The sequence below is a fragment of the Aplidium turbinatum genome, chromosome 11, assembly GCF_918807975.1.
Source record: "Aplidium turbinatum chromosome 11, kaAplTurb1.1, whole genome shotgun sequence".
Classification (NCBI taxonomy): domain Eukaryota; kingdom Metazoa; phylum Chordata; class Ascidiacea; order Aplousobranchia; family Polyclinidae; genus Aplidium; species Aplidium turbinatum.
The window spans coordinates 7,764,381-7,788,221 of record NC_137482.1 but is presented as its reverse complement, the minus strand read 5'-3'; the positions used below and the strand labels follow the sequence as shown (position 1 = coordinate 7,788,221).

The 23,841-nt window shown below is 36.8% G+C and overlaps 2 protein-coding genes across 2 annotated transcripts in view; one reads left to right on the top strand and one right to left on the bottom strand.

Annotated features, from left to right (window-relative positions):
* The window catches only part of LOC145779452 (START domain-containing protein 10-like), a 125,719-nt gene that overhangs the window by 5,146 nt on the left and 96,732 nt on the right, over positions 1 to 23,841 (top strand). The gene's annotated exons all lie outside the window — the stretch shown is intronic.
* On the bottom strand, positions 1,852 to 23,155 carry LOC145779625 (bifunctional heparan sulfate N-deacetylase/N-sulfotransferase 1-like). The gene is made up of 22 exons (XM_082591263.1): positions 23,132 to 23,155; positions 22,270 to 22,449; positions 19,667 to 19,768; positions 19,300 to 19,401; positions 17,655 to 17,813; positions 16,482 to 16,610; positions 14,327 to 14,469; positions 13,771 to 13,834; positions 13,298 to 13,407; positions 12,456 to 12,591; positions 10,649 to 10,736; positions 10,333 to 10,487; positions 9,590 to 9,775; positions 8,991 to 9,119; positions 8,236 to 8,418; positions 7,683 to 7,779; positions 7,124 to 7,247; positions 6,735 to 6,903; positions 6,303 to 6,476; positions 5,750 to 5,859; positions 5,388 to 5,490; positions 1,852 to 5,195 (listed from the first exon to the last, which is right to left on the bottom strand). Exons 1-22 carry the CDS (start codon positions 23,153 to 23,155, stop codon positions 5,082 to 5,084), a joined length of 2,781 nt encoding a protein of 926 aa, XP_082447389.1. The 3' UTR covers positions 1,852 to 5,081.

Below are 23,841 nucleotides of genomic sequence, written 5' to 3'. Positions count from 1 at the left end.
TTCAGAAATATAAATTTCTGTTCGTTCAGTGTTCACTGTTCTTTCATTTTAAGACACTAGACACAATACACAGTTTAAACTTTTTTTGATTGTTTATTTGCAAGATGTTCAAGAGAAGAGTTTATTGTGTTTGATGCAGATTGAGCTCTGTTTTGGGATATCTTTTGGAAGTGAAATAATGGTGGATCAACCGTGAACAACGGGTGGCTCAACCGTGAAATTTAGGGTATCATTTGAGCCGGCTAAATTTCAATTTTAAAATGCCGATAAATGATATAAATCGGGGTCAGTCGCAAACACAAACTTGTTCACAAGAACCGCATAAGACTGAAATTTATCATGATCGATTCGGATTTTTGGTAAAGTTTGTCGTTAAATTTTTATTGCAGAAAAATCGATTTCTGGCTCAACTAACTAGACCTTCCCCTACGTTGCAAAACGCTAATTTACAAAGGTGGGATTGTGAAATGCGACACTTCACACCTACTGAAACTTGTTTCTATACAAGGTTTTCACGTGTAAATGATTTGTTAGAATATCACCAGAGATGGGCAAGATCACCAGTATTGGGGTGTATTGTTACAACATAAAATGAAGTTTTTGATCAATGATGTTGCAAAAAATACTTACTATAAGCAACCTGGGTAAAGGTATATAGTTGGTATTGCTAACTTTTACTTTTAACTACTCGATCGCTGGCCTAAGAATTGTAATAAGTTAGTGACTGTTGCTATTAAGGCCTATCAATTGTTGACGTAGTTTGCGTAGAATCGCAACGTCACACCCAAGGCGAGGTTAATTACAGTAGTACTGAAAAAGTCGCAAAATTTGCAATTAGTTTTATACTTTTTATTTATGACAAATAAATAAACACAAACTTTGAACTGCATCATTTTTTACCAAATTTTTGTCTGGTTCATGTGGGAGTTTTTATACGTGTTACTAAGTAGTATTAACTTTCACTGTATTATGTCAATGTTTATTGCACCATTTATCCATCTGGCAACCTTGATACTGTTGTCTGCTATCAAAAAAGTTCAGAGGTTTGCGGTCAGACAAACTGCTCCATACTCAGACCCTAAACAAGTCTCGGTCTGGTTGATTTGCTGCAATAAACCACTTTACATGACCAAAGTCGGCTAGAGCCCAGATTCTTTAACACCGCCATTCTAGACTTTTGAAACATCTAAAATTGGGTTAAAGAAAGCAAACATTTTTTTAAAATTCACACATGGAAATTGTGAACAAAGTTAAATCATTTTTATTATACGTCAACATAAAGTACACGGAAGTTGACTTTATTATGACCACCACAGAAATTTTTTTCAATTTTGAAATGGCAACACTGACCAAATTAGATGGAGACGTTATATCGTCTTTTGTTGGACACATGTCATATTAACAGTGGCTTAATGTTAATAGTTACCACTAACTACTTTGTACAGTACGAGTTCTAAAAAAATGCCTCTATCTAGTAAGTAAACTTCAATTTTAAAGTGATCTTGATCTTATTGTTCTTCAAGATCACACAAAATAAAGTGATCTTAGATCAAGATCGCTAAAAAAAGGGATCATCAAGATCACGCCCATCTCTGAATATCACACACTTGAATAATCTCAACAATTCTCTAAATAAACATATACCGCCGTAAGTTTTTGATACTGTCTCCACTCTCCATACACACAACTATTCCTGTATTTTAATCATGAATTTGGTTTAAAATTAAGTTTTAAATCTCTTTTTTTTATAAACACAAAATTATTTCGAAAATTTATTTTTAACAAAGTTTTGTATTGCCTCGTTAGGTATAGTATAACAGGGAAATTTAACCTACCTCTTAACACTGGAATGTAGGTTAATACTTCAGTGAAATAATCACACCAGCCAGCAAAGCGAGTCATTTGTTTTGCATTGCGTATGCAAAGTTATTAGGAACTAAGACTCCTTATTTCGTTGTTTCAACGATACCTACCTTTATCTTAGCCACTGATGTAAGCTTTCACTACAACACACATGTTCAATGAGTGTTCACAATTGTATTAGCAGATTGCTATTAGGTGTAAAAACGCAACGTTGTTGAAAAGTAAAATGATATCAAGGCTCCACTGGGGCATTGTCAGTTCAGTGATAAGATAATACAGAATTCCTATTTTGAAAATGGCTGACTATAATGCACGTGTGCGTGATTGTGACGGCTAACCTACGTCACAGAGACAGTGTTTTGCACCATTTGGGGAGATCAGTAGGACTATAGCTGTACTTCCCGTGGAGATGGCAAAAGTGCCTAAAGCTTTTTTGTAATTTCCCGTCAAACGGATGTAAAATGGCAACACATGTAAACAAACTTTTTAGCAGAAATTGAACACCATTCTAAATATTAAATAAGCACGAAAACACCAAATGAATTTCTGCTAAACAATATTAACTAGCGGTGTAAGTGCCGACACCAGGGGCTCTATCCACTTTTAGAATTCGGGGAGGGGGGGTGATTTTTAGACAGTGGGCTAAAATCGTCTTAGTTATTCCAAACCACTTCAATAAGTGGGGGGGTGATCACCCCACCTTGGATACAGCCCATGGCCGACACTGTATCTATTTATTAACGAGTACGGCTTATCAGCAAATGTTTGTATTGCTCAAAACACTAAAGCAGTGGTTCCCAAGCTCGGTAAGCCTTAGAAGATGCGTGGGTAGATTGCTTTTAATGAAAAGTACTCAAATTTAATGGTCTTCGACTCATGGTCTTCGATTTTTTTACACAGGATCAAAAGCTTGGGGCGGCAGTTCTTTGAAAGGGCTTATGTCTACAAGAAATTAAAAACGACTAAATTAATACCCAGTATGAGTATAGGCTACTGTGGGTGCGCTCAAATCGTTCAAAATACGACTTTATTAGCAAAAGTTCTCAGTCAGACCAACTACTACAACGCAGCAGGCCAATAACAGTGAAGTTAGCACCACGGGCACCAAGAGAATACTTGCCGGAGTTAAATAAATAGCTACCAACATAAGCTTTTAATCACGGCAATGAAAGTTCGTTTCTTTCCATCATTCCTCATTACAATTTGAACATTCATTAGATCGTAAATTCTTGTGTCAAAGCAACATCTGATTTCATCGAACTGACGCAAAAATAAAACTAACAGCTGAATAGAAAAATAAACCAACAAAAAGCAGTAGCAGCATCGTAACACAGTGGAATAAGTAACCAGTGGTCCGTGAAAGCGACCGAAATATTCGATCAGGTGTGAGGTAGACTGAGTTCGACCACAGATAGCCCTCGATTCTGCGTTGGTCGGTTGCAAATGGTGAGCCTTCGCAGCTGAACCTTCCCATCTCTTAAAAAGGCTATTTAGTATTTATGACAAACTACGTGTGAGAATGACGTTTGCTCTGTGAATAACGTAGTAGGCTACATAAGTGTAAAAAATCAGACGGTGTATAATATTAATGATACTGGTAGCTCGGGGAACATTGCCAATCTGAGGTGATAAAAGGATGAACCCAGAGACTCATATGAAGTAGGTGTCAGTTGTTACCGGATACTGAATTTAAAAAAGAGCTAACTTTTATCATGAGCCAATGCGTGATTCTTCGCAAACGGGCGATTGAAGACAAGTAAACGCAAAAGCGAACAGTTATCTCATACGTGGATGGGCAGAAATGCGTCCTGGAAACAATTTACACAGCTTTGTATTTCTGGGCGGGGGCAAGGGACTGATCGATGTCAAAACGAGTGAATCCAACAGTCGCTTTGTACCAATTGCCTACCATGCGCAGAATGAAAATAGTGATTGGTGGCGCAGAACTCAATGCTGTGTATATAAAATATCAAAAACTGAAATCTGTTGACAGCCGATTTAGCTACAAAAGATGGAAAAGTAGCAGACCAAGGATGTTTTGTTTGAACGTGTAGCGGTCCATTCCTTTTTTGTGGAGTCAAATAGATTCCTTTTGGCACCTCAAGACTCTAATTTTCCCCCTTTTTTTCTATTTACATCGGGAGCAGGTTTGTAGAAAATTGCAGAATCTTTGGGAGTGTTATGCATAATGACGGTTTGGTTAATTAAACGAAAGGACTTATTTGACTTCATAAAAAAAGGAATAGATCGCTACACGCTTAGCACCGTGAGTTAATAAATATGGTCATTCACAACAACGAAACAAAACGCCCAGGCTCTAAAAGCAAAATATCAAACAACCGGAGGTGAATTTGTAGCGATTAAGAAAATAGCGACAGATTTGTGACTGTTGGGAAAATATGTACGTAACAATGTTTGTTATGATATACCCACACAGCAAATCAGTCATTTTTTACATTGATTCAACGTCTGAAGACGTTGAATCAATGTAAAAAACGACTGATTTGCCGTTTGGAAAACATGCAGCACCCAACCAGCAAATCACAACTTTCAACGTCTGCAGGCGTAAAGTAACCAAAGTACTTCACCGGCTGGGTAAACGTCTCATGATTAATGTGGAAACCCCAGTTTGCAAAATCCGTTCTTTTATATTCAACCTCTGCACGTTAAAACAATGCTCAAAAAACGCATTTTGCAAGCTGGGTTGAGAGAACAAAATTCGTGCGGTTGAATTCAAAGAAAAATAATAAAAATACTGAGATTGACAACATGGTGAGATATATAAAAATGCAAACAATAAAATATGCAATTTACGTAAAAATTGCGCCATTTCAGCCAGTAAAACAGTCATTTTTGACATTGATTCATCGTGTGCAGATATTACAGCAATGTCAAAACAAGGCTGAATTTCTGGTTGGGTTACGATACGAACACAATTTGCATACATTCAACATTATGATCTTTTGAAAAAATGTCAAACCAACAGATTGCAAAGTGGGTCGTTGACATAGAAAGGTTCAATAAGATTTCTCTCACACAAACATAAATACAAAACACGTTTCCCAATCAGCAAATCATCCCTTTTTTACATCGATTTAACGTCTGCAAAGGTCTGATTTGCTGGTTGGATTCTAAACATTTGTAAGAAATGTGAAAAATTATCACAAAGTTGATTGGAACTTAGGGTTCGAAAACAAAAGAATTTGAAAAGGCGATTATTATCTCTTGTTGCTTTCCTTCAACCAAGCTGGCACGGGTTTATTCATCGACTTTAAAATGCGTATCAGTTTTGTGTTCGCTTCCGAATAATACTTCTTCAAAAATTCGCGACTCTGAAGAAGAAAAAATAAAAATCAAGGTTATCTTGGTTGAAATTTTGCCAGCGGATTTGACAAATTACTGGCATTTGCCAGTGGATTTTGGGTACTTTAACCCCAATTTAATGAGTAGAATCAGGAAAGAGTGATAAGTTTAAAAAAAAAATGATGTAAATCTTTAGTTGCACATCTCCAAAGATCACTAACCTGTTCGTCGATTTCTGGATACTGTCGGCCCTTACTTAGGCCTAAGCATTTTGTTTTTCCGTTGTCTAGCAACTGACAGAAAAAGCCCTTTTTCTTATCAAATCTGAAAAAAAAACATGGTGAAATAAAATATAGTTCGACGAGGTGAGCTGCAGTTCTTGAAACAAGAATTCTGCGAAAGTTAACCCTGTTTGTGCGAGTTACATCAAGAGTGAAAATACCAGACAAACTTGTCGTTAAAAGATGCTGTATGACAAAAAAGTATTTACAAGGTCAATGGAAGAAATCTATCTTTTTGAAAATAACATGACAAACGACTTAAAACTGCAAAGTTCGCCTGTAAAAGCAACAGAGACAATCACCTTAAAATATTGTCGTAGTCAAGTATTTTCTTGAAATTGAGCTCTATTTGGAGTTCCTTCATGGCTTCAGCAGGGTTGTCTTTTAGGGTTTCCCCATCCACTACTACAATCTGAAGACATAATCATAGAAATCATTTCATAAGGAACTTTACGTGCAAACTTGAAGCTAGAGACCTACCAAGATAACAAAATCCGTCATTGTTACATTGCTTCAACGTCTCCGGAGTAAAAACAGCGGATTTTGTTGTCTGGGTACATGAACGCACATGCCAACAAGGTGCAAAAAAACATTAACAACCAAAAGTGAGGGAGGAATGTTCTTAAACAGCTGTCTATTGTATTGGAAAAACAACGAAAGTTCTCAGTATCAAATGGTAAAAACTAGTATTTTTCGTACATAAATGACAAATCGTACAACGCATGAATAAAAAAAATTTTAAAACTTGTATGTAACGGCGCAAGAACTGATTTCTGTTTCTCAAAAAAAATAGCGGAAAAAAATTGCAAACTTGCGAAACAAGTGTTGAAGTGAAGTAATTTCATACCAACTTACATTCGAAGGTTTTAAATATTCTAACCATTTCTCCAGTATGTCTGCATAGAATCCAGGATCCAGGCATCGACGCTGCAGAGAAATAAGAGGCTGGGAGCTTCCCTTTCTTTTAGCGCGTACGATGTCATAAAAGGAATACTCCAGAGCAGTTTTATCATCGTGTGATTTCATGTGCTACAAAATTAATAACCTTAAATCAGTGATCAGAAGATTGTTTTGATGTTTGAGAAGTTACCATCCAAAACGACGGCTACAATGGCGCCCGGTTCACTTCATGGAACCAGAAAATCAAGCATGATTCAACGTCTTCAGACGTTAAATCGTCGTCAGACTGCATTGGTGCAAAAAGTCATTGGCTTATTGAGTGGAAATGAACAAGTCCATAGGTCAAAAGTAACTTATTTTTAAGAGCTAGTAATTATATAACGTTACCTGGTACCATGAGTAGGCTCGCTTAGCTGGATCAATCAATATCACAACAATCGGGCGTCGTGGCAGCAAAGCATGGAGCCGTTTGGCCACTATGCCTTGGTCAAAATAAGTTGCGCTTTTTTCAAATATGATGGTATCATTTTTTGGAAAGGGAAAATAGTTCATGTACCTGCGCACAAATAATTTTATTGATGCCATGATCATGTGTAGGAAAATGTTTCCTAATTTTAACCAACTATTATTTCGATTTTTGAAGGGTAACCAATTTAAATCTCGAAGTTTACAAATTCAAAACAAACAAACGTTTTAGATAAACGTTGTTAAAAATTAACCGAAAAGATCCATGTTCAGAACGCCGCACACTTAACGCTGATAAGCGATATTCTTACCAATCGATTCCTTTGTGATAGTTGGTCCCGCTGAAGAATTGGATTTCCTCAAACGTAGTCGGGCTAGGACGGTTGCTTTCCACGTTCGGATGCATGTTCAGAAACCAATAGAGCGCGGTGGTGCCTGGGGAGAAATAAAAGGAAATAAACTAAAAGAATCGTTGCCAAAGGAATATCATGATAAATGGCATAACGTCGGCTGCTCAACTGAGTGGTGAGATTTGTTACAGCGCTCGAAAGGCCACCGGTTCGACACCGCTCAAGAGCATGTGGCTGTGTCTTTAGTAAGACGCTAGGCATGCCTGAAAGTGGACACGAAGATTGGCTTTCTTGGCTTCCCGTTCACTAAATCTACATCTTTAACTACCAGGTGTAAAGCCTAAATACCACAAAAAAACCGTGATAAAAAAACAAGTCAATTCGAAAAACTCCCTTGGTACAAACATTCGTCCAGATCACAACAATTAAAAAAAGTTTTATTTCCTTTCGATTTAGTAAACAAACAGGTCGCTGGTATTCTGGAAAGTGGCTACCGCAGAAGGCACGGCCAGGTGCTTACCTGTCTTTTGCGGCCCGACAATTACAAAGTCAGGAAATCGGCTACAATCCTTTTCATTTGACCAAATTTCAAGATGTCGTTTGTCCGCGCATGGATCCTGCAGTCAAAGAAATGATAGTTCAAAAACATTTGACTGTACAGTCTTAGAATGGCACGAGACTGTAAAGATAATCTTATTGCCAACTATACAAATACATATTAGTTTTTCAGCTGCTGAGTGTAGCCCCATCAGGCTAAATCTCATATTCTTTAGGCTAATGATTAAACTACTATTGTTCGTTAAGATCATTTAATAATGAACTTTTTGAATCTTGCTGTTCGTCGACATAAAGTTTTTGTTGAAGTTGCGGTTAGAATACCAAAAAAAAATTGATAAAACTTATCGTGTTACTCGGTCGACACCCATGTTTTGGTCTTGGCGTCAACACATTTCCTGTGGTAAACTCCCAGATATGGAAAGAGCTTGTTTTCGCTTTTCTAATGTCACATAATGATAATCATTTCTGCGGCAACAATATCCAGATAAAGTTTTTTAACGTGTTGAAAACCTTACCAGCCAAACTGGGTCGACTTCATCAGGATAGAGATTGAAATATTTCTCGGCCATTTCCGTTGGTGATACTTGTAGCAAGTTCAAGTTGGTCCAGCACTGCACGAACTTGATTACGCGATCGAAAGTGTAAATTCCAAGACGATCGTTTCCATAGTTTGGCAAATGAGTCATAAAGATGTTTATCTGCAATCGAGGTACGTTTACACTAGAGACGGGTGAAGGACTTGGCAGAAGTAACAACGTTAGTTTTCCTCAAACAAAATTGCGTGAAAGAGTCGTAGAAAGGCAACAAAGAAGCCAATTCCCACGGCTGTTTACGGTAAGCAAACAACGTACAGGCAGCGTGTGTAGAAAGATCATTAGCGTAACACAAATCGACGTATTTCAGCAATGGCGATAGGTTTGTTCGAAACTGTCATTTAACGGTTAAATCCTTGTCGCGTTTTTTCAGACATAGTAGGTTGAAAATTGTGCTGGGAAAAGGTTAAGCCATAGGGGGAGACAAAAAAATCAACATGAAAATCTGAACAGTAGCAGCTATGGAGGTCTAGTTAGCCATCCCATAAATAAATAAAATGTTTTGTTTACATCAAATCAACCGAAAATCGATACCAAATCACAACAAATGCGTTCGGTAAAATTTCGTTTGGTGCATTTTTGGTTTAGAATCATAATTCAAATTTCCAATGTAAGAACAACAGGAATAGACGCATTAGCAACAGATCAAAAACACACGCAGTGCACTTCTTCGTTACCTGATTCGTCAAGAAAGATTGAAACAAGGAGCCTCCGTGGATAAGAGCGTGCAGAACGTCTGGCCCACCGGGATAGTCTTCAAGCATGATCGTGTGCGTGAACAAACCGCATGTTTGACGAGGCATTACCTGTGGAACATGAAAACCCAAGTTTACAAACCGTGACCACTGACCATGTAAATACATGAAGCCGGTTTGAACGCTCAGACAACATCCCTAAAACCCGAAAACAAGCAACGGGCGACTCCATATCGTGACATTAATGCTGAAGTTCGTCATAGCACATGACTAGGGAACTGTGTCCTTTTCCAAAAACTATTGTAAGCCGCTACTACCACAGCGAACCCGCAGCACCAGGCTAAAACATGTCGTTTGTATCTACATTTATGAAGTGAGCAACGATCATGCTGCTAAAAGCGAAACTCAATTTATAGGAAAAAGTAAAAATGTTAACATCCTTAATTCATGTCAGTGAATAACAATATTCTGCAACATTGAATAAGATGGAGTGCAGATGGTTTGCCTTAAAGGTGACAATATGCAGGCATCTAAAGTTGAAACACAGATGACACAAGCTCGTAGTATTACAACTGGCTCACCTTTATTCCTCTGTGCACAAAGCCCCTTCTCTTGTGGTCAGGCCGCAAATGGGGATATTCCTCAGTGCTAGTGGTGGTAATATTCCAAACTTTCTTCCAGCATTCATAGAGCTGTTCGTGGATTGGGAAGACACCTGCATGATGAGGAGCAACCGCGTATTGGGAGCTTGTGTTTAAATGCCATCTCTGCAACAACAGCGGAGTCTCGTTAAAGAGCCGCTGAATATATCGGCACAAGACGATGCTTCGTCAACAAGGTCCAACCGCCAGGCAACGGTTGCACAATCGCTGAACGTTCTGTTCTTCTGATGTAAACGTTACAGCTCTCACAAGGTATGCTAATTGATGTTGAGAAAACTGTGTAGGTGATAAGTGATATGGCTGCTATGCCCGACCCACAATATACAGAGCTAGTAATTCAATAACATTGTTTATTGCATTGTTGGAAAAGTGCTTGAAAATATAATTATTGCATAAAACATGCCTAAACCTTCTTGGAAAGTATCACGAGACGGGCTAGCTATAAAACACATTCTACAACAATTATTCCACGGTTTCTCTTTCACTTTATTTTCCGATTGTGAGGGTTGGACGTGCAAGTCACCAAAATCCATCGGGCGCCATTCAAGTAAGCCACGGCTAGTCAGATAGAGATAATCATGCAAGAGAACCGAAAATTGAGCCACAAAAAAAACACTTATCATCGTTCACACCAGTCATGGCGCCCTGGAAGGTTTACGTACCTTGGCAAACTGATAGTTGACGTTCATGTATTCGCACAGCTTGGTGGTGTTGTTGAACCAGTGGGCCTGCATGTGCGACCACATGTGAGGGAACCACGAAAAGTTATCGTGAAGATTTAAGAAGAGACGATCCGCCTTTGATTCAGCTTCATTGCCTGCGAGAATTAAAGGAGAACGATTATTATCAGTCAATAGGTGACAGCGTTAATACTAATTTCATTGGCACCAGCACTATCCAATCAAGACTCTACAAAATTTAAGCAAAAGTGAAATTTGTAACGTTTAATTAGAAAAATGTACAAAAGCAAACGCTTACCAGAAAATATAAACTTCCCAGAAAATCCAAGTAGAAATCTAAATCCCGGAACTACTTCCCGTAACTTATTTTGAAACGAGACGAGAGCCTACGTAATAAGAATAAGTCAGAATTCGATTAAGAAACCACTGATTGAGCTCGCCCTGCAACAGTAATTTTTACTTGCATCATACAAACCAAACTACTTGCATCATACAAACCATACATTGCTTCAAACACACGCAATATTTGCGTTGTGCGCAATCCAACAGTTGCCGCTTTTGCCGGTCAGTTCACTGACTCACCAGAAAAACGCTACACCAAACATGTTGTAATCGTCCTTGAAAATAAAATTCTATTTCAGCAAAAAAAATTCACGATACTATTAAGACTGTATCCAATGGAGGAAAATGTTTGCTGATGTTGTCGTTTTGTTTTAGCCATATCCTTCTAACGTCAGTTTAAACAAACGCCGTAAAAAAGGATTCCAAACATGCAAGAGTCCAGTTTTTAATTTAATCTGATAATAAAAAAATTAGCTAATCATTTGACCACTTAAGGGGGCAGTTCTACTTAGAATCGCATTTTTCGTACTTGTCATAAATAACAATCTACACACAAAAGTTCACCCACAAACCCCAGCAAACCATATATTGCTGGAAAAAGGAGGAAACAAGCTATCCAAAAATATTTACTTTGTTAGGCTGGGGCAATCCATTAAGGGTTTATACCATTTTGAATTTGTACATAAAATCAACCGATTGTCTCCATTGCAGCCCTAAAAACTCGAAAATGGCTAAAGGTAGGAACTTCAAACTGCATGATCTAGTAGGGTATCCTAGCCATAAATTGATAGAGGGGATTTCTTTTAAGTCTTTTATTTTTTTAATTAAATATAAAAAATTTCATAATTACTATGCATCGAGAGCAAATTTGACTTCAGGATTTGGTAATAAAATATTTATTACTCTGAATATTGAAACAAAACTCAATCATTATGTCCGTAAGGGCCTACTGCACATCTGTTAAAAATTTTAGCCAATTCTGACAAGTAGTTTTCTAGAAGAAACATTTTTAGTGCACAAAAACATGATTTGAAAAATAGAATTAGGTAAATTTATGCCTTTGACTTTAAATGTGACTTTTTTTCTTCTATGTCCATTCACAACAACTAAAATATACATAATGAACAAAATACTGAGTTTACATATACACAAATTAAATATATCAGTGGCCACCAAGTACATAAGAGAAAATACAAAACATCTTGCAACTAACATTCTCACAAAATGCAAATTTTTATTCACATTTTAAACTGAGGTGCGTTCAGAAAACCTTCCGTTTGAAGCCTAATGAGGGCAAATAGGTAAAAACTGACTGCATATTCGGAATCTACGATAAATTTCTAATATATATCAATAAAATAAAATTGAAATTTTTTTTCCAAGTAGAACTGTCCTTTTAAACCAAAAACTAGACTACTATCAGCACCAGTGTGCTTGGAATCCTTCTCTTTGCGGCGTCATTTTAAACTGACACTCGGACATATAAGTCAAAATTGACGCAGGGAGATATGGGTTAATGGAATTGTGTCTAATAAAGGTAAATGCCACAGGAATATTGTAAGTTGAAGTTTCGCTCGCTTCCAACTAGTCGTCTTGGTAATATTGAAAACGACATTATATAACGTACATGATATCGAAAAATACATTCACTGGAAATCGGATTATTTGGGTCGAACAACACAACTTCTGAAGCAACATGAAACGTTAAAACTAATTGAAAATATAGAATCTTTACTAAAATTGATATCGAATAACTGTCTCACCATAAAGTCATCAGAGTCCATGCGATGTCCAACTTCACCTACAAACATATCGTCAATGTCGATTTGTATGTAGCGCTCCAGTGGCATGGACAGTCGGCCGTGCGACAAGCAGCTCAAGGCGTCCAGGAATAAAACTCTAACAAAAGGACGGGACAACACGTTGTAGGACATACATGCTAATATAACGAACAGAATTGCCTAAAACTCTTATATTTTATTGTTACCGTACTCCAAAATACAATAAAAGTTTTTACGTATATTTAAGGCTTTTATTTTCAGAATGTACGAGTTCTTCAGTTTTGACACACCATATTAATTTTTCAAGTTTATTTGAACATCTTTTGATATTTTAGAAGTTGGATTAGTAAAAAACAAAATACTTCAATACAAATCGACAACGTTTAACGCACGATTAACCAATTCTACTTTCAGAACGCTTTTTACACACAATCAGAGATACTTTCTATCAGCGCCTATGTCTCTTCGTATTTGGTGACACGTAGAGGAACCGCTACCTCTATCCATCCAGTTGATAGCATCAGCTACTATACTTGATTTTGGCCTGTTTCTCGGAAAGCGTGCCTTTGATAGATAACCATTTAACCAACAGCATTGCAGGCCATTTTTTTCAAGGCACCAAGATTAAATAAGCAGGAACTCTATACCAAACAGAAAAATCGATCAATGTAAAAATGATCGAATTTGCTGTCTGGGACGGGACAACCGCGCAAGGAGTGTACTAACGAGAGATTTTTTTATATCGGGACTTAGCTTCTAGTTTCTCAAAAGCCGAGCCAGGCACCAACAATGACACATAAGATGGCGACTCGAAATAAACTTACTTGTGCAGCCAAAATTTAAGGTTCCCGCCAAATATGACGCGTTGCACACCATCATGTTGGCCAGTGTCGTAAACAACAGTTGCTAACTTTTCCACTTTATCGGAATTATCCTGTAATGACGGTTGTTAAAGTAAATGTTTCATACATTGTTTTTAACTATTTACTTTCACGAGAAATACAATGCAAGTGCAACATTACAAGCACAGAAAGTAAAATTTTATTCTGAAACATTTTTTAAAGTAAGTTGGTGGAAAGGTTCCAATTAAAAGTTTTCTTTTCACTGCACGAACAAAACGAACTGGGGTTGAAAATCGAGAAGGAGTGGGACTTCTCTGTTTTGTTTTGGGAAGATTCTCTTGGGAAGCTGTTTTGCATCAGTCACATCGAATCGGGTTGTTGTGGTTATGGTGGTATTAGACGTTAAATCGATATAAACAAGTACTGGCTTGCAGGTTGGGAGCTACGTTACTTGCCTCATTCAATAGATTGCTGAAGGCATCGATGGAAGCGAACACCCCTCGTCCACGGCGCATCTTTCTGATCACAAAGCATGTTCATCGAATCATAATGAGCTCACACTGATCTCACATTCATTTAGCTATACTTTCCCACAAACTAGTCACCTTAAAGTCAATACAATACATTTCGCATACTGTAGATACCATTCGTTACTAGCTTGAGGTGAAAGCAGTCGTAACGCGCTAGTTTGAAATTGTGGGCGTGTCACGCACGCCGATACTTGATACACCTGACCGGTCAATACAAGCTTACTATCAGAATAAATGCACTACATGAGCGATTGTTACGAAAAGAATTTGCTATGGGTTCATGGTCATGCTATACGCCAGCCACCGTGTTGTCGGCAAGACTGAACGTATGGGCTGACCAATGCTGTTTGAGGTGAAAATAGTTGCAAAAATCTTGATCTAAATTTCAGTACCACACCGTAGGCTAGTTGTTTTTGCTAAATTTATTGATTTTTCTGATAAGGTAAATAGTAAATAAAAATGTGAGGGCGGCTTTGCTTACTTTGTTTTTCTCTTTGCCCTACGGCGTGTGTGCCCACAATCAGGAAATACAGGAGAATTTGCTTCAACAGCATAACTGACCGCATGATATGTTTGATGACCCAGTTCAAAGACGTTCCAGTCATTGTCCAAGCACTCATCCCACTGTACAGAAACCATTGATTTTGTAAAATCTAAAAAATAACCGCTAACCTAGTACAATAAATGCAAGAAATAAAATCTGAATCAAATATAAGCAATTATTCGATGCAGATAAGTAACAACTGATTACTTCTACGAACCACAAGTGATCGAATGGTCAATATGCTAAAAATGGTAATTTATAATTTGCAGACGTTGAAGCAATGTGAAAAAGGACTAATTTTCTGGCATGGAGCGACACAACAGTTGCAAGCCCACAATCGAGTGGTAGCAAATTATTGCCACAGAGGCACAAACGCTGATTATAATTAAAGAGCCTGAGATGCAACGAAGACCCTGCAAAAATGAATTCAACATTTTCTGGCAAGAGAAAAACCAAAAATTCCGATCGATAAGCTGATTGACAATTATTGAGAAAATTTTGCTTGTGGAAAAGAACGCCAGCTGAAGCGGAGGGTGAATTCGAGAAATAAAACAGTTTCATTTGGTAGCTCAACCGGTCACAAAAGCAATTGAACCATGTTTTCTTTTCAGTAAATAGTTCCTATTAAGTGACGTCTACAAAGCGTAGACCTACATATGAAACCCTGTAACTTACACCCCAGACGAAAGCTGTCAAAACATGCTGCCAATGTAAGAAAGTTCGAAACATACAAATTCGAATTCTATCCTCAGAGTACATCACTGAAAACAATTAAAGCATTGAGCAAGAGAAAAAAGTGTTTAGATAAGGTTTGATTTCTATTCTTTATTCGTTCAGTCGATGAAATGTGTCGTGCGGTGAAAAAAATAACGTTTACTAACGTTCAGTTTACGTTGACAATACGCAAAGTGTCCTTACCAAGCAAGAGCTTTTATCCAAAGCAAAGCAGAAGTCAAAAAGTGTAAAAAAACTGCAGCGGCTTTCAAACTGCGCCTACGGTATTGCTTAATTTTGAGCTTACAAGTGCACATTGCATACCGTACCATAGAAAAACCGTACGTTATTTCGTATGAGCTTACGTCAGCTACGCAAGTCAGATTCACTCCGAAGAATAAACTAACAGATTTTACGTGATAAGCGTTTAAGCAGGGTATGAGATTGAGTTGATATCAGACTAAATAGGCTTTTCTAAACCCTGCCGACAACAAGGAAGCCTGGTGATCACCATTTGTTCGAATGGTAAACCCATTAGCATCCAGCCATAACATAAAAAAGTGAGAACTTGTTGCAAAACAAAAACTACCGTAACGTAGCTCATAGTAAGCATTAAAAATTGTAACGTTCTCGGGCAAAAGAATTTTTCATTTTTATCGATCTGAAACTTCCCATAGCTCCCTGTTATTGTTAACAGCTGTTGCAAAGTGCATACAACATTACGCAAGTTGTTGTGATGCGGTAGGAAGGACATAACTTGAAATTCCTTTTGCATGCGCAAGTCATTACAGCCACGGTCTATCAATCACAGCACGCGTGTGAATAAAAAAATCGCTCCATACCCAACTAGGAGAAGTTTCCCTTTTCACATTGCATCAACGCCAACACGTGTTAAAGTGACGTGAAAAAACAAATTTAGTGACATGGGAACTTTCTGCACTTTACTTCAACAAAAAGGCTTGGCTTTTGGTAGGTGGTACCCATGGGTTTGTAACCCAACTAGCATATCAGTCCTTTTTGCATTAATTCAACGTCTGCAGACGTTGGCCTGTTGGGACATCTTCCAGTAAAGCGACCGACAGATCCTCCTTGCATATATTACATAGTAAGAGTAAGTGAGCAAACTTCAAAATGAGACCAATGATACAAGATTGAAAATGAACACTTGGAAAAAGACTTTAAGATATTTTCGGAAACCTTACCACCATTACTAGTACTCCTCATACAAAGTACGATTTCAACTTAAACACGAAGGAGCGTTCAACTTAAATCATATTTATATTGCTTGCAGGTTGTAATCCAAACTGTGTACACTTGTTAAGGTTTGCAAAATTTTCACAAAAGTAACGATAACTGAAAGCGCCGGCGACTGAAATACGTTGTTTGAAGGAGTTAACACACTCACCGTTTTCCCAGGTCGAGCTATTCTTAGAAGAGGAGAAGTGGAGTTTAGCTCGTAATTCTTTAGCCTCATGCCGGACTTGAATTGGAGAGGTAGATTTCCCAACTAGAAATATCATAATTTGTTAGTGAAATTCGCTCTGGTGAATTCGAACTACAATATAAAGTCAATAAAATAATTTGTACACTCTCATTGTAGCAAAAAGATTAGGAATGAAATGATCAAACACTCTTCAAAGTATTTTCAAATGCACTATACTTGTAGTAAAAGTTTACACAAACACTTTAACTTTGCCTTGGCAAAAATGATTATTTCATTTAATAGGCTATAAGATATATATACATACAGCACAAACGCTTCAATTTCAATAACCATGTTTATGAAGCTCAAAGTATTTTAGCAGCAACTGAGTGACAATGTGTTCGTATACAACGAAATACAGTATTACCTCACGGTTTAATCTGAACTGTTAGTGACAGTGTTAAAAAATTGCAGCTTAGGTATTAGATAAACAATATAAAAAATGTAATATTGGTAATTGGTATACAGTATAAAGAAGAAAGTTTACTGTGCAATTCAATTTGGCACTGCAGTGTTTGAAATAGCAATGGGTCGCAAGATTGTGAACAAGAGTGTGTTTCAATTATTTCCGGCCCGAGTAGTCGGAATGAATATTGCAAAGCGCGAAATCTAAGCCTCTGCTTTGCAGTAAGCATTCAAATGGAGATGCCTTCTGGAGACCTAATCTATAACGCAGAAACAGTTTATTGAATGGAAATAAACGCTAATGCCATTCTAAGATGGTGTGATAAGCAAAAGTACTTGAGCTTAACCGTAAAAATCCCGATAAAACATCAGAAAGTAATCGGAAAAGCAGACGACAATGTTTTGCATCAGTTTTCTGGTAATGTTGCTTCAATATCATGCGGACAACTAATCAAAGTTGCCACGTTCACAAAGCTTTAATGTCGCCAGGCGTTGACACAATGTAAAAATAGAAATTTTGCAAACTAAGATTACCAAGTGTCAAATTGACTCCGAATGTTAACAAACTTCTTTAAAACGTTTCACTGAGGTAATGCTTCGAAGGTGAAACTTGTTACTTGCATAGCTTCGAACAAAAGTACTTTTCAGCACTATTCGTCTCACCTGCTGGAATTCATGATTCCCTTTTTGCTTTAATGGCCTAACAAAAAGCAGCATTCCTACATGAAAGTCAAGACAATACTTGTCGATCATTTCTCTATTCCACTGATGCAGGCTTAAGTATGTTGACATATCCTCGAAAATTATCAGACCATAGCGACCCTGTAGAAAGAGGCAACACAATAAAAGAAACGAAGATAATTTTGCACAATCTTCAAAATTTGACAAAATGTACATCTGTCTGTAGATCGGTAACAGTTGAGAGCAAAGCAAACCAAACAGATCAAGAAGGGACAATTAAATGATACTTTCTTTTGAGCAAGAAAACAGCAAAATCAAAAAACAAAGGCTCCATTGAGCCGCGTCTTCATCAACTATGGTGAGATGCACATTGGCATTAAGTCGAGAAATACTTGGGATGTTCAACTGTTTTAGATTCAAGTGCAAAAACACAATATTGTGATTGAAAAACGCCCAAGAAAAAAATTCTAAATTACTAGCCTTGATTTAGATCAGTGATTTTCAATTTTTTTACCTGGCAGACTCCTTTTGCTTTCTTAAAACAATGGAGGATCTCATCAATTTTTAAAACAAGGCAACTTTAAAAAATTGACAGTACAATAGTTACTAGTGTGTGACATTTTACTCAGCGCAGTGCTTGTTCGACAGTCGACCGCTAGCTACTACTTTTAATACTATTTGGAAGGCAAATTAGCTAACATAATTTGTCAATCAATCAATTTAAATGATGTTGCACTGGCTCCTCTTGTTACAAAGGGTCCACCTCAGTTGAAGATCCACTGACCCGGATAGACTCTAAACTTTACACTGTTTAGTAGCGTTTAACAACTACTCTAATTCTGACATGAAGGCCGAGTGTGTGCAATTTCAAGCTAATTCTGTACTAAAGAAAATATCAAAACCATGGTTACTGTTCAATAACCAACAACCATAGTAGTCCTCGCTTTTCAAGTCTACAGTTAATGGGCCCATTTACTTATTAAGCACAATTTGGTCCGGGCCAGAAAATAAAATCTGTCATTTTTACATTGATTCAACGTCTACAGACTTTAAATAAATGTAAAAATAATGGATTTTAATGTCTGGGAAATTATTCCTATTCATTTTTGTAATAAAAAACAAACTGCTTAATAAGCCCAAAACCCTGCTTAGTAAGTCTAATTTTTATTACATTTGCTTGAAAGTGTGTGAAAAGGCGTCACAATTTACTATTTTAGTCTTGCTTTCGAAAATCTCGCGCTTTAGTACGCTGCTAACTCCTAACTCCGTTCTTAATGTTCTATGATCGTTTGGTTGTACAAAACATGATTTCTTGCTGGCAACACAACTCTAAAATTTAGCAAATGTTTCGGCGTGCCACAAAAAATGAATGACATATAAAACCCGAAACAGATCGGTGTGTACAGTTGTCAACAGATTTAGCAACTTTTAGCTATAGTACAGTCGGCCATAATCAACTATGTGTATAGGAAGAGCAGAAATTCGTTGTCTACTTAATAAGCCCAAAGTCGCCCAGTCCCAACGTGGGCTAAATAAGTGGGGACTACTGTATTTCATAATCCGTAAGGTAAAATAATTAAAAAACAGTAATATGTTATTTACTGCACACATCATAATGGTATCTTACTTTGTTATCATCAATTAAAACTGGAAGATTTCCTATTTCTCCAACTTGAGCATGAAATTTGAACCTCACTGTTTCTAGCAACTGAACAATATCCCGGCCAAGCTGTAAAAGTCGAAAACAATTATTCTGCTTCTAGTTATGCTGTATTTTGTATGTTAGAATAAATACATTAAACCAGGTTGTTTTGCTTAGTTTTATATGTTAATAGCGCAACACATTGAAGTCTTTTTCAAAGCTTTATTCTTCTGTAAAATATCAATACTGATGCATGTGATGAACCGATGATCAGTAACTACACAATGGAAACTCAAAAATTTACAGAGTATCAAAACATAATAACACAAAGTTTTGTCAAAGCTATCTTTACCTGATTTTTTCCTTGACGAAGAAATAAAAGAATTTTTTGCCTTGTTTGAGACTTTTCATTAGCACCTTTGTCTTGAGAATGGTGATTATGAGGAAAGTAAACCTAAAACATAATAGTATATAAATGTTGAAATGAACAAGAAATAAAATACATACTGCAGTGTTTCTCCTGATAGAAATCATCTTAAAAAAACTTTTGCTAGTTAAATTTGTACTTTATGCCAGGGAATGGGATGGAATGGAAGGCAGATTTTGGGACAAAAGATGAAAAACGTCAAGGATGGAAAATTTGGATGATGGGATAGAAGACAGTCAATTTCATCATTCCATTCCACATACATCACACCTTTTAACACCATATCAAGATATACAAACAGCAAAAGTTTTCATTTGATTTTGCTTTTTAAATTGATAAATCAATTTTTGTTTGTAGTGACTCAGGCGACTGTTGTCCTGACGATTGTTCGAGAACAAAAAGTCGAAAATATTCACATTTTGTGAGTAGCATAGTTTCACTTTAATTCACACATTTTAATGCACTATATCGTTCTCTATCTGTGCAAATACTTGAACAATTAATCAAAGAATCTGAGAAACCATATCATTATGTGGCAGCATGCAGAGTGTTAAGTGTGGTACTAAAAACTAATCAATCAAGTTACTTTCAGTATAGCTTCATATACCGGCAACATTGCACAAAATTCATCTGTCAAACACATAGCTATTATCCATGAGGGGTCTGGAAAAAAATCATGCGATTATCTAATTCACAACTTGCCGGTGCCCCCACAACTTGAAATAAAACTAAAGTGATAGAAGCTTGTACGTAGCTTGCCCATTACCACCGAGAAAACAGGTGGTAATCTCGGTTGTAATGATTTGTCCCACTATAAATTCACAAACACCCACCACACAGCAACTACTGCAAAAAAAAGTAGCCGCTCCTACGCTCCATCAACCCTCAGAAACTTGCTAACGATTCACCTGAGACGTCGAAGCACCAAACAGTCATATCTAAGTAAAATATCCCTGATGTTTCACATGAATTGAGAGAACACAGAAAATGGCCACTCCAACGCATTTTACATTGCTGCACTCTCTGCACACCAGAGTTAAATCACTGAATACAATTGTAAATTGATTACACATTTTTATGCAATTGTAATTGATTCTTTTTGTTGCTGTGTGATGCAACTGTAATTTCAAAAATTTTGGTCCAAAATCAATTATTATATATTTAGTGAGTTGCACACACAGTATACAAATGCACATTGCACTTCTAGACTAGCAGGTATAGAAACAATTTTTATCAAAAAATTGTAATTTTACTATGTTTGATAAAATCAAACTGCAAAAATCTTGAAACATTTAATTTTTGTAATTGAAACGTGTAATTAATTACATTTGGAAGAAATTGTAATTTGAAAATTTCAAAACAATATAATTAATCTAACTTTGCTGCACACCAAATTTTGAAGTTGTACCAAAACAATACTACAGATATACCGTATATAGGTTTTCTCCAGTAGTTCTTACACCACACTGTACAAGTGTACATAATCCTCAGAAAAATACTGTTCCTAAATTTCTAGCTTAAAATTAGCCACAAAATTTGCAGATGCAGATTGCAGACGGAAGATAGAAAAATTTTTGTGATGGACTGGAACAGAACAAAATCTCAGAGTGAAAGATAAAAAAACATCTTCCATTCCATACCCGGCTTCATGCATACACAAAATATAGACAGAGGTGCATTGTTTCAGGTTAAAGGCTCCATCAGTAGGTGCAGTAGGTACACTGGGCAATGGGCATGACCAGTGGACCACATATATACATTGGTGTTATACACAAATGATTCAAAATTAAAAAGTCAAAAAAATGGAGCTGGTGTACAAACCTCGGCCCTGATCATACTCATAAATGTTATGATGTGATATACGTCAAAGATTGAAATCGACCAATAGGCCTACATATAGGGTAAAATGTATAAACAGTAAAGCAAAAGTAAAGTTGTTTCATCCTATATTTTTGATCAAGTCCAATGTAAAAGGTGTGGTATTTTTGACCAGGGCTGAGACTTGTACCGGTATACCAGCTCCATAAAAACTTTCACTTTTAGCCTTGACTGCTGCTTTCAGTTTATGTGAATCATAATTATATAGCCTATCATATAGTTATTTTAGCAGTAAAACTTCTACAAACATACATGTGCTCAATAAAAGAAGTTTCATTGAAGTGCACTAGTTAGTACTGTCAAATACATTGCATAAACATCCATAATTAAGCATTAGATTGAGTATCGCTTTTAGCAGCATGATTGTTACATACTTTACTAATGTAGAAATTAGCGTTAATATCTACATTGTGAAGTATCCATAATTAAGTATCTTGTACCTATAATCAGCAAGGCTGAAGAAATACCAGCTCTCCAGAGTTGCAGCTTAATATACAAGTATTATCCTTGATACGGAAACTTTTGCACAAGCTTTTAGCATGTACAGTGGCTTGTTTCAAAAAGCATGCCACAAAAAGCTTGCCACAAAAAGCAAAGCTTAATTATAATTAAGCTTTGAAAAAATGTGATTAATTGAATACAGTACATACCAGTCTATTATGATTGCATGAAGGTGCAGAAGGCAGTTCTCTATGTTCCACCTTATGAGAAAAGAAGTTGTTTTGCAAACCACTAATTAAATACAAAACTATGAAAAATAATCCAGCAAGAAACAACAAAACTATTTTTCGAGGGCTTGCAATTTTTCTTAACATTGTAAAATTGTAATCCTGCAACACATGATTCAAAAAGTTCATACTCAACATAGGCTGCAAAACATTTCTGGACTTAAAACTTTTAACACCATAATGAATCTCAATGTAGGGTCATTTCATTATAATTGGAACATTGGTTGGCACCACCTAATTTCTTTTATTGGCTTAAAACATGCTTCTCACTTTTCTGAGAAGAATGGTGTAAATTTGATGAAAGTCTCACAAGCGGTTTTGAGTTATAAGCTGTTATCACTTATCAGTGAAATAACCTTAGCCACTAGGTGGCTTCACAGATAAAGAGCAATGGAAAAACGGCAATATCTTAAGAGCCGCTAACATATTTGGATAATTTTTAGCTCTACCCCCATGTTTTCTGGGGTGGGCTATCTGTTTATGAAACTAAAACAAGTTTTGACTACTACGGTACTCTTTGAGATAAAAAGAAATTGACCTCTTGTCTAATTTTTTGAATACCGCAGGGTACTGTGCGTTTTTCTTACAAAAGATCTTGATATGGAGCTCGAGGATCTGATTGATACTTGGCTCAAAATATCGTCTCTACGGCCCTGCTCACATGCTGAGGTAGCCTTTATGTTAAAAAGGGATAGGCCTAGTACCATTAGGCTACTGATCCTTTGGGAACTCCATTCTTAATTTATATTTTTTACTAGTCTTTCCTCCGAGACATATAGCCTACCTGAAAACAGCGAGGTTCTGTCATTTTTCAATTCAATTCAATTTATTTTTTGCTGCTGGCGCAAATATGTACAGAACGGCAAAGTAAACATACAAATTTGACACCAACAAAAGGGAAAGATGGCAAAACCCAAAAGTTTAAAATATAGGCCTACATCGATAAAACGGTAGGCCACTAGCACTAGGTATCTTAAAATTGTACAGCCACTTTGTCGAAGTAGGCCTACCTTTTTGTTTTTGATAAGTTTGCGATCTAGTCTAGATCATTTAACCGTCACGCCAAATTGTGTCATATGCCGCAAATAGGTCAATAAAAATTACATCAGTCTTCGAGTCAAGATTCTGATTCAGTCGTTCTAGCAAGCGGACGTATTTTTTTTCTCTGATCAAGCGACCGCATGGTTTGCTAGCTTCTCTAACAGCACGACAGGGAAAACAATTAGAAAGCTACAAGCATTGTGCCATGTCGCAAAAAAGCAGGAAATCTAGCACAGAGCAAGGCTCATTTGAAAGTATTGTTAAAATGCTGGAGAATTTTGAGAACAAGTTCACCAAAAAACTTGAAGAAATCGAAAGTAGACTTTCGGAGCAGGTTAGGATTCAAATGGAGTCTATAGAGAAACTGAACAGAACTACTACTGCCCTAGAAGTTAGAATTTCCTGCCAAGATTCACAAATTAAAGCGTTAGAAAACTCAAATCAAGCTCTAGA

Bases quoted from the DNA above. Each gene is read 5' to 3' on its own strand.
- LOC145779625 (XM_082591263.1), bottom strand. From the start codon at position 23,155: ATGACAGAACCTCGCTGTTTTCAG. The intron at 19,402-19,666 runs GTAAAGATAGCT...CGACTTTTACAG, and splicing joins TTCGTCAAGGAAAAAATCAG to CTTGGCCGGGATATTGTTCA. The intron at 8,419-8,990 runs GTAACGAAGAAG...CCTCGATTGCAG, and splicing joins AATCTTTCTTGACGAATCAG to ATAAACATCTTTATGACTCA.